This window comes from Bidens hawaiensis, unplaced genomic scaffold (genome assembly GCF_021521415.1).
Source record: "Bidens hawaiensis isolate Kalapana, Puna unplaced genomic scaffold, B.hawaiensis_p1.1 tig00033218_1, whole genome shotgun sequence".
Taxonomy (NCBI): Eukaryota; Viridiplantae; Streptophyta; class Magnoliopsida; order Asterales; family Asteraceae; genus Bidens; species Bidens hawaiensis.
In genome coordinates this window covers 15,091-27,120 of record NW_027495696.1, presented here as the reverse complement: position 1 = coordinate 27,120, position 12,030 = coordinate 15,091, and the positions used below count along the sequence as shown (strand labels likewise).

The 12,030-nt window shown below is 36.2% G+C and overlaps 1 protein-coding gene across 1 annotated transcript; it reads right to left on the bottom strand.

The window, feature by feature from the left end:
- Positions 1-1,242: 1,242 nt before the first annotated feature.
- On the bottom strand, positions 1,243-1,665 carry LOC143584664 (uncharacterized). The gene has a single exon (XM_077066669.1). It carries the CDS (start codon positions 1,663-1,665, stop codon positions 1,243-1,245), a length of 423 nt encoding a protein of 140 aa, XP_076922784.1.
- Between the last annotated feature and the right edge of the window lie 10,365 nt (positions 1,666-12,030).

The window sequence follows — 12,030 nt, the reverse complement described above, 5'->3', positions numbered from 1 at the left end:
ACTCACCTTATTGCGTAAGTGAGTAAATAAAAATAAGTATAAACGGTTAATAAATAAACGAATCGTCCTCTAACGCTTCGAACGAAGTGAGTCAAATAAATCTGAAACTTTGAGATAAATAAAAATAAGTAAAACCGAAAACGTTGCCGCTAGAATCGATCCAAACGGATGTCTAGAATTCCGGTTATAAGAAAATAAACATTTAAGCGAGCTGGTACTGACCAGAATCTGAAAAGTGATTCGGAAGTCAGGTTTTGGTCAATAGCCTTAAAATCTCGAAAAAAAATAAAAGTTTTCTGGACCAAAAGCTGGTTCCGAACAGAAGAATAAGAAATTGACTAGTCAAAATTATTGACTATTTTACCCTTAAACGGGTTTGAATCAAAGTAACCCATCAATACCCCGAAATCTCAGAAATTGATTACGGGTTATTGATAAGTGAAGATTATAGAACATTTGATCAGTTAACAACTTACCCGGATAATGCTTGAGTTAACGAGGAATCAATGTCAAAGACTAAACAAACGTCAAAGTCAAACTGTAGCTTTCAATCTTCACGTAAACAAACAAAAATGAAAGAGATATCATCGGGAATGGGAAGGTGACGGCTGAGAATGATTATTTTCAGTAAAATTTAGGGTTTAGAGTTATAATATGTTTATATAGTTAGCTTAGCAACTTGTTGAACAAGAAATAAGTCGGTTTTGGTAAACGAATAATGCATTAATGATGAAATCAAGTCATATAATCATCGTATATTGATCAAAATACGTATAATGAACCTAGACATTATTCCCTAGCAGATACAATAACTTGTTGCTTAATTTTCATGATTTAGGGTCGATTAAGGAAAGATTTAGCATTAAACGAAGATCGTCAACTGATTTGGCTGATCTGACGGGGCTTCATGTTGTACGAAGGTTTCACCCCTCCTCCTTCGGGCCGGGGTGGGGGAGGGGGTTTTCACCATATTTCCATTTTTGGCAGTTTTAGTCCTTGCAGTTCCAAAAATGCATTTTCAAGCGATTTTAAGAGTTTCTAAGGGCTATTTGGCACAAATGAAAGTTAAGGAATTATAAACTAAGATAATGAAAATTAATTTACTAATAATTGCACGGTTTCATAATAAGAAAGATCCGGATACATTCCCGAATCGGGTAAACAAATACGAATATGAATACGGAAAAACCGAAATGTTACAGTATCCCCTACTTCTGGGAATTTCGTCTCGAAATTAGATAATTAGCTAGCAAACAGATAAGGATATTTCTCCTTCATTTGATCTTTATGCTCCCAAGTAAACTTTGCGCCTTGTTTCGATTCCCAACGAACTTTAACCAACAGTATACGGCTTCGTTTAGTGACTTTATCTTTGTGGTCTATGATCTCAACGGGTCTTTCAACAAAATGCATGGTCTCGTCAATACGAAGTTCATCGAAAGGTATTTTAAAATTACCCTCGGCTAGACACTTCTTCAAATTCGATACGTGAAACACCAGATGAACATTTGAGAGTTCAACATGAAGTTTAAGCTTATAAGTAATAGGACCAATTCTATCAAGAATCTTGAAAGGGCCAACGAAGAGAGGATAACTTTCCATTTTTCCCAAATCTAACCGCTCCTTTCTAAGGAGATACCTTAAGAAGAACACAATCACAAACATTGAATTCTAGAGGTTTCCTTCATTTATTCGCATAACTCTTTTAATGACTACGAGCAGCGAGTAGATTCTGACAAATTTGAGCAATACGATAAGTCGTTTCTTGAACCAATTCAAGACCAATAATTTGAGATTCTCCGACTTCGTTCCAATAAATTGGAGATTGACACTTGCGACCATAAATTGCTTGGAAAGGTACCATTCCAATGCTAGAGTGAAAACTATTGTTATACTAGAACTCAATGAGCGGTAAATAAATATCCCAATTGCCCCCAAATCGAGGACACATGAGCAAAGCATATCTTCTATATTTTGAATTGTACTCTCAAACTGACCATCGGATTGCGGATAATAGGCAGTACTGAGATCCAAACGAGTTCCCAAGGCTGACTGACGTGACTTCCAAAAACGAGAAGTAAAACGACCATCTCTATCGGAGATAATGGTTAAAGGAGTTCCATGATGACAAACAATTCTCTTCACATAAATTCGTGCCAATTTATCCACAGAATACGTTTCCTTGATGGGGATGAAATGAGCGGATTTCATCAAACGGCCAATGATAATCCAAATGCTTTCGTGTTGCTTTCAGGTAGAAGGAAGCTTGGTAATAAAGTCCAAAGCAATATCTTCCCACTTCCATACAGGAACGGGAGGTTGCTTGAGTAAGCCAAAAGGTCATTGATGCTCAGCTTTGACTTTAGAACATCTGAAACATTTCGAACATAAAGAGCAATGTCTTTCTTCATTCCAGGCCACCAATGGATGGAACGAAGATCAGTGTACATTTTATCCGTGCCGGGATGAACAGAATATCATGACTTATGAGATTTTTCCATAATGAATGTGCGAAGATTATCACGATCGGAAATCCACAAACGATTAAGAAAATATAGCAACCCATTGGGCATAGATTCCAATTGAGATTCCGCACCAAACGACATCTTGTCATACATTTTGCCTTCGGTGACGGGTTCGTGTTGGGCGTCATGAATACGCTCTTCAAGATCACTTTAAATAAGAACACAAGTAAGAAGAAAGGATTTAACTTGTCTCTTCCGACTGAGAGCGTCGGCCACGAAATTCGCTTTACCGGGATGGTAGCAAATTTCGCAATCATAATCGCTAAGCAACTCGGCCCAACGACGTTGTCTCATATTGAGTTCTTTTTTATTAAAGATGTGTAAGTACCGAGCCCCGGTGCGGAAGCGTGAATAATGGTCTTTATTAACGGTGGAGCTCGGATCTGAGCAAGGTCAAATCGTATTCGCTCTTGAAAGGGGGTTTTGGACGGATGAGTGGTGTTTGGGAGAGAGCCTGAATCGATTACAATAAACAATAAGCTGGATGAACAAATATATGCAATCGGTTCACAAATATAAATAAGTGGCAGTATGATTTCAGTCATCAAAAGGTTTTCATATCAAAGCACTCATACATACACACATACATACAATAAAGATCAGCCACCTCCAGGAGAGCTCATCCTGGAGGCGGCGGCTCTCTCAAAGAGATAAACCCTAGATCTCAGACAATACACAATACACTCATGCACTCATACTAGAAAAATTAGCAAATACATCTATTTATACTAGTCTAGCATGTCTTGGTCTTCAAGCCATCCACCCTTGGTTGATACCAAAAATATTAATTATTTTTCACCCATAATTATAATAATTCGATGCGTCGGTCTAAAATATAAGTCCCAACAATCTCCCCCTTAGACCGATGCCATCGAATTTCAACTCTATTTGATCAGCAAATAATCTTCCATTCTTCAAATCCGTTTCTTTCCTTGTAAGTCATCTTCGAACCTTTCCTTTGCTAGGTATGCTCGATGAGTATCTTCGAGTAGACTTCACTTGGAATATATTCTCTTTCGGAGAATACATATTCCCTTTGAGTAAGCTTCGTTCCTCTTGACTTGTTCAAGCTTTGCTCGAATAAGTCCATCGAGCAAGCTCATTCTTCTTGATGTCTTCAGCTTTTCTTATTCATCAATCTTTAGCATGCTCGAATGTAAATCTTGCTCGGTAACTGAACTGTGCTCGAAGTCTTTGCTTTGATTCACGTGACATCCTCTTATTGCATCCATGCTCGTCCCCATGTGCTCGATCATCCTGTGCTCGTAACACTTGGTTAGCACTTGTATGATCAAGTTGTTTGCTCGATTGGCAATCCATGTTTGATAGAAGAATACTCTTGCTCGTTGAAGTGTAGTTTGCTCGAAGCCTTTAACACATAGAAGAACCAATCATTTAAGGTTCAGAACCTTGCTCAAAGTAGTAAAAATCATGCTCGATCGTACCATACAAACAAAGAAACATCTCTAAAGAATCTTGGATTAATGATCAACTTTTCCTTAACTTGAGTCTTTTCACTTGATTTGAAGCAAGCAATTTGCAATGAAATTCAAGAATTTTTACTCCCCCAATTTCGTTGCAATTGTCTTTGAAAATTGTGTATTCAAATCAAGTATGGGTGAAACAACCTTGACTATCCATATCAAGATTGTTGATTATGTAATAAACAAAGATAAACAAAACATTATGTTGGTTGACACTCATAAGGGATAAAATCCGTAAGCTTGGTCAACACTTGTTCTTGTAAAGCTCTTTGATGAAGTTTGTGAAAAATTGATAAGGCTTTGATTTCCTTTTGCTTGTTGATGATAGGATAAAATTTACCAAAATACCCCTGGTATATATCTTCCATAAAGATCAGCTTGGTCAAACGGTCAACGGCACCAAAAATCTCAAATGTAATTCATTCACGAGCATGGATTCAGTCCACGAGCACACAAGTCAAAGTCCCTTCACTAGCATACTCAAGTGTTTACTCAAGCATGCTGGGGAGCTTGCTCGAGGGCCTTGCTCGAGAAAACACTTGTCTTTTTCTTTCATCGAGCACGCTGGAAAGCTTGTTCGAGGCCCTTGCTCGAGAAAACACTTGTCTTTTTCTTTCATCGAGCATGCTGGAAAGCTTGCTTGAGGACCTTGCTCGAAAATACTTAGTCTTTTTCTGTCTATCATCGAGTATGCTCGAGACCATGCTCGAAAATTACTTAGTTTTTCTTTTCTTCCTGAGCATGTACAAAAGCAAAGTGTGCTCGAAGAAGGTTTACTCGAGTAGAACAAAGTGTGCTCGAGACCAAAAGATAGATTTTGAGATAAACCAGGATGTTCTCGGGGTTCATGTGCTCGAAACCAAACTTGATGTGCTCGATATAAGATATGCTCGAGATAAGTTGTTCTCGAAGCAACACTTAGTCATTTTACATACTCGAGACCATTCTTATCATGCTCGAAACATCCAAACTTCTTTTCTGCACCATCAATCAATGATTTTCCAATACAGAACCTGCTTGAATATTCCATTTGCATCTTCCATCTGCTGCTACAAACAATGATTAGATTGCTCCTGGTACCTGTTCATTCTTGACTTCTGCATATCAGATTGTACTAGCAACAATGTTCTTCAATATTCCCTTTACTGTTCAAGCAACACACTCATATCAGAAACAATTTTAAGCACATAAAACCCTAATTTTCAAATCAAGAACCAAGCTTATTCATCTGAAATTAATCGTTGTAGCAATATCCCAGTCATCTCGATATCAACCATCTATCTTCAATCTATCAACAGCTGTTACAGATCTGAAAATCATCTTCAATAACAGTTTTGCCCCAAAACGAGCTAAAAACACTGTTACATCAGATCTTGACCGATATTACCAAATAAACATGAAATTGATGTTGAATCTCCGAACGAGTCATCAACCCAAACATCAATCCACATAAATTTTACCCAAATCATCAAATTATTTCAAAACCCTTAAAATTTTTCAACAAACCTCATCGGCTTAACATCCATGGTGGATTCAAGAGCGAGATGAATCAGATTCAGCGGTTAGTCTGAACGATTTGGCGACCCGCTCTGATACCAATTGTAAGTACTGAGCCCCGGTGCGGAAGCGTGAATAATGGTCTTTATTAACGGTGGAGCTCGGATATGAGCAAGGATCGAATCGTATTCGCTCTTGAAAGGGGGTTTTAGACGGATGAGTGGTGTTTGGGAGAGAGCCTGAATCGATTACAATAAACAATAAGCTGGATGAACAAATATATGCAATTGATTCACAAATATAAATAAGTGGCAGTATGATTTCATTCATCAAAAGGTTTTCATATCAAAGCACTCATACATACACACATACATACAATAAAGATCAGCCACCTCCAGGAGAGCTCATCCTGGAGGCAGCGGCTCTCTCAAAGAGATAAACCCTAGATCTCAGACAATACACAATACACTCATGCACTCATACTAGAAAAATTAGCAAATACATCTATTTATACTAGTCTAGCATGTCTTGGTCTTCAAGCCATCCACCCTTGGTTGAGACCAAAAATATTAATTATTTTTCACCCATAATTATAATAATTCGATGCGTCGGTCTAAAATATAAGTCCCAACAAGATGTGTTGGAGACTCTTATGGTCGGTAAACACTATGCATTTGGCACCATAAAGATAGTGCCTCCAAATCTTCAAAGAGAATACAACAGCACCAAGCTCGAGATGTGTTTCATATAATTCTTTTCGTGAACCTTGAGTTGTCTCGAAGCGTATGCGATAACCTTGCCTCGTTTCTTGAGAACACAACCAAGACCTTGATTAGAAGCTTCGCAGAAAATGATAAAGTCTTCATTACCTTCGAGAAGAACAAGAATTGGAGCATTGCAAAGCATGTCCTTAAGGGTTTGAAAAGCTTCTTCTTGCTTTGACCCCTACTCGTAAGGTTTACCCTTGTGTGTTAGAGCGGTGAGGGGCAATGCAATATTCGAAAAATTCCGAATGAAACGACGGTAATATCCCTCCAAACAAAGAAAAGAACGAACTTCGTTGGGAGAAGTCGGTGTTTTCCAATTCTTGACAGCTTCAATCTTTGCGGGATCGACATGGATACCTTTGTCGTTAACAATATAGCCCAAAAATTGAACTTCTTTAAGCCAGAACTCATACTTAAAAAACTTGGCATAGAGCTGTTCCTTCCGTAGGAGGTCAAGAATAGCATGTAGATGTTCTTTGTGATTCTTTTCGAATTTAGAGTAGATCAAAATATCATCGATGAAAACAATTACGAATTTGTCCAAGTAGGATTTAAACACACGGTTCATAAGGTCCATGAAAACCGTGAGTGCATTGGTTAGCCCAAAAGGCATAACACAAAATTCGTAATGCCCATAACGGGTACGGATTGCGGTCTTGGAAAGGTCATATTCATTAACGCGAAGTTGATGATAACCCGAACGGAGATCGATATTTGAGAAACATGAGGCACCTTGAAGTTGGTCAAAAAATCATCGAGAAACGGGTACGGTTCTTGACGATGAGCTTGTTGAGTACGCGATAATCGATACACATGCGAAACGAAACATCCTTCTTCTTCACAAATAGAACAGGTGCGCCCCATGGAGAAGAACTTAGGCGAATAAAACCCTTATCCAAGAGTTCTTGCAATTGACTCGAGAGTTCTTGCATTTCGGAGGGTGCAAGACGATAGGGTGCTTTAGCAATGGGATTTGCTCCGTGTATGAGATCAATACGGAATTCGACTTCACAAGAAGGAGGAAGTCCAACAACGTCATCAAGAAAGACGTCGGGAAAATCATGCACAATCAGGATATCTTGAATCTTCTTCTTATCACGGTCAATCTCTACCACTAGCACCAAGAAAGCAACATACTTCTTATGTAAATAACGTTGAGCATGAAAACATGACATAAGATTAAGCTTATAAGTTGGCGCACTACCGAAAACTTTAAGAATACGACCATCCTTGAGAGATATACAAAGAAACTTCTTGAAACATACAACCTCGACATGATTGAGAGTGAGCCAATCCATTCCCACTATAACATCAAAACTACCGATTTGCATAGGAATAAGATCGATACAGGACTTGACCCTATTAAGAGTTAAGGCACAATTCCGAATAACCGAGTCGATACTAATAGAATTACTATTCGCTACTTCTATGGTAAAAGGATTAGATAACCTTGTCACACCCTACCATGGGGGCCTAGGAGTTTCATGGACAAATTGGTACTAAATGTAAGCAGCGGAATATTATTTATTAAAATAAGTTACAATGTGTGCATTATGTATTTAAGATTAAGTGTAACTACACAACTATCTCATCCCTGACACTGCTGCAATCGCATGTTAGGTTCTACTATCTTCATTGTTCATGTTTGGCATACGCCTCTATCCTTAGGCATTCTCATTGCATCGCTAATCCAAATTGCTATCTACATAGTACCTGAATACATGCTAAAAAGTGTCAACTAAAAAGTTGGTGAGTTCGTGAGTTTAGTTCACATACACATAAAAGAGTTAATATATAAAATCGTAAAAGTTTGCGTGTATGTAACTATAAAGCATGGTGCACATCAATCAAGTCCACAATCAATCCTGCATTTGGTCATAAGCCTCCCCTCGACTTACAACCAAACGGCACCCGTCCCTGATTATTACTCTACCAAGCAATAATCCAAACATTAGGTCATATGCCGCAACGGTCTGCAGACCTCAGTGTGGTTTACCCAACATAGGGTCACTGTGCGTGGGGGTCTCCAAAATAGTACTACCCATACGAGCCATAGGCTCACTTTCTGAGTTAATGATTGCGTAATTTAAAGTGGGACAAAAACATGGCAGAAACAGTTCTTGATAAACATCACGCTATAAGTAAATCACAGCATGTATTCAGGCCAAAAGGTTTAAGTAAAAGGGGCAGCACGAAACTCACCTCGGTCCGTATGCAATATGTATATGAAAGATAATCAATAAGCTTGCACTATCCTAGAAATCACCAAGTATGCACCTAGTATATATTAATCAACAATAAGTTATTAGACAGCATAGTAAAATTCATTATTGGTATTGAGTACTAGTTAGTTCTAAGTTTCGACCAAATGTTTGATTCCCGGTGAATAAATTTTCTTTTATGGAAATATTACACTTGGAATAATTCTATAATATTGGTGTTGTGTGTTTGAGAATATAGTTCAACTTCTTAGAGTTTCAGTTACCTCAATCCACTTGTTCGGGTTTCTGTAAAGTTTCTAGTTTTGGAAAGTTTGGGTCTTCAATTAGGTTTCGGTTTACCATATAGACATAGAAGTTATATACATTTCATTGATATAAAAAGTTTAATGATTCTTATTTAAACAACCATGCCTTGTGTGTGCAAAAGTTGACAATATCGGTTAGCCGGTGTTGTCGGTTTTTAACGACATGTATTGAATGAATAGTTTAAATAAACGAACGCTCTTGTAACTAAAACTTCTAATTTTCCATAAACATATATTATACAAAATTATGCTATTTCCAGGTCTGATTATTCAGAAATTTTGGTGTTGTATAGGTTTAGTACCCGCACTTTCGTTTAACGTACGTTTCGGCAAAAATCGGGTAAAAGACTTAGTTAATTTTGGTAAAATAAATAAACACTCAAATTATGGTTTTATAAGCTTATAGATATAGTTAGAAATCAAAGATTTCATAATTTTGTATTTTTCAAGATGCTTGTTCGGTTTATGTCGTTTTACCGTAAGTTGCGTTTAAACGCCAATTATTGAGAAAAAGGGTGTTGTGTGTATTGAAAATGGGTTATATCATTATAATAAAGTATTTTAAATTTAACTTCTAGAAAAATACCCACATTATAATTTTGAAGCGTTTTATTCTTTAGAAGCCGGCCCGTTCGTCGGTTTTAACGAAATAACACTTTTAAGCTCGTAAATGGGCCCTTTTTCTAAATCCGCTTATCCTTAAATGTTTTATATATTATTTTGGCACATTTAACTCATGAGTTTCTGTTCTCAAAACATATTCTTAAACTTTCAGTTTTTAAGTGATAACCGGTTTTCAAAAACGCCCTTTTGTTATGTTTTTAACAAAAACGCACTTTTCGTCATCTAAAAAGTTAGGACCTGTTATAATAAATTAAAATAGGTTGTTTTGGCATTCCATGGGTTTTGAAAGATTATTCATAGCTGCAGTTTCGCTAACGGGCTCGGTTTTGGCTCTTTTGGGCCTTAGTTTGGTTTTTAAAGCGAAGATTCATGCAAAATGGTTTCGGGTCAGATTATATATAATTAATATAATGTATTTTAAGTATATTTATGGGGAAAACATGTATTTTATCATTTTGAAACAATTAGAGTTATCTATGCTTGTTCATTGTCGGTTTTAAGCGAAACACGCGTCTAGGCTCGTAAGCGGGTTTCTTTTCCAAATCAAATTAGTCCTAAATATTTTATAACTTGTTTTTAGTCAAAAAAATTCATATATGCTTCTGTTTGAAATAGTATTTATGTGTAAACACAATTTACGGATATAACTTGCCCAAGGTTTGTTCCAAAAATACTCTTTTAGCTATATAATAAACTAAACTCAGTTTTGATCATCAAATTAGTTATGCGCTGCTATAATATAATAAGATATGATGCAATGTCGTATCTTGGCTCAAAAAACAACTAGGGTTTCGATTAATGTTACGGTTTAGGTTTTTGGCCCGTTAAGGACATAATTCGGTTTTAAATGCGATGTTTCACTTAGAGTAGTTTTGGATCAGGTTATATATCATAAAAATAGTATATTTAGGGCTTCAAAAATATGTCATGATATCATGTACGCTGCAGGTGACTTGTCTTAGTTAAACGAGTTAAAAAAGTGTCCGTTTAAATGGTTTTTATAGCCCGGTTTCAATATTATTGATATAGGCTAAATATATATAAATCCCTTGTATATTTAATATAATATTTTATTAGTTTTCGTTCGGTTTTTATTAGAATTTGTATATTACTAATTTATTTGAATATTTTAGGTTCCGGGTTTCAACCATGTCAAAAAGAGGGCGAAAACAAGCAAAATGTGAGAAGGCCCATCGCGCGGCACTTTGGGCTCAGTTTTCTAGAATCTTCTACAAATATTAAGACTTTGGGCTCAGTTTTTTAGAATATTCTACAAATATTAAGTTTATGGGCTTAGATTTACAGAATCTTCTACTAATTTTAAGTTTATGGGCCTTAAAAGTCTATATAAACACCCATAAACTTAACCCTAATCATAACCTGAAAGCCATAAACAAAATTTGGAGCTCAAGAGGTGATCTTTTGGAGGTTTTGAAGGCTTGGAATCATACGGTGGTGTGCTTATCATCCAAGAACGAAGACCACGGGTTTTATCGCCTTTAATCTTTCGTTTCTTTTGTTTTCCACCATGAATTCCTTTATTATTGTTTGGTTTTATTTTATGATGTTAGGCTAAAAATTATAGACTGCCTAGGCTTACGATGAACCTATTTTGACGTTATGTTTTGATTTGGGATTTATTTATCGTTATGATTTTTATGATTTAGTAAAAGGTTTAATCATATTAAATTGATGCATATGGATATTTAGGATTGTTTGATTAATTGTTATTATTCCATAGTTGCCTAGATTATTGTTTGTCATTATGATAGGTTGCTATTAGGTCATCTACTTTGTGTTTTTGACTATTTCATGATTGATATGCATTAAGATCATAGGAATAATAATTATTAATTAATTAAACCTAAGTGTGCTGCTAACCTAAATCTGTAAGGTGCTAGGTTATTGATAGATCTTTATTATTTGATCTTGCTAGATTTAGTTCTTCGTAAGGAGTCCGTCTAGGTTTGATTATTTAATTATTGTCTATTGAATCAATTCGATATATTAAACTGTCTTTGATTTCCGAGCTGTAAGGTAGGATTTCGTATAAAGGAACTAAATTGTAAACAATTGGGTGACCGTAAGCGAACTTGATTTTTAATACTGGTGTGCGTTAAAACTTGTTAGAAATCCGTAGGCTTTCTCTTGAGAAGGGTCAGGGGTCCTATTTGGTTTTTCTTTTAAGTGTCTATTTTACGATTCTAGTCCATAACTAAATATTTTCCCGAGTCAATTCATTACCAAAATTTAGGGGAGTCTAGCCTAGGTAGTTTTCTCATCATCATCTTATTTTCATAACAAACTTTGTTTTCGTTTAATTTATTTGTTTTCTTAATTAGTTTTAATTATAGTATTAATTTAGTATTTTAAATAAAAACCCCCTTAAACAAATATAAATAATAAGTCGTGTTTTGTAGTCGAGTCTAATTAGCTAGTAAACGTAATTTAAAGAGTCTCGTGGGTTCGATAACCGGACTTACTTAGCTGTACTAGAGTCGATCGGTTCACTTGCCGGTTAGTAGTTTAGTTAAGTTTAAGAGTCTAGAATTTATTACTTAGTGTCTAGATTAGCGTGTTTTTATATAACTACTTTTAGCACATCA

Coding starts and splice junctions, on each gene's coding strand:
- LOC143584664 (XM_077066669.1), bottom strand. CDS start 1,665: ATGTTTGTGATTGTGTTCTTCTTAAGGTATCTCCTTAGAAAGGAGCGG.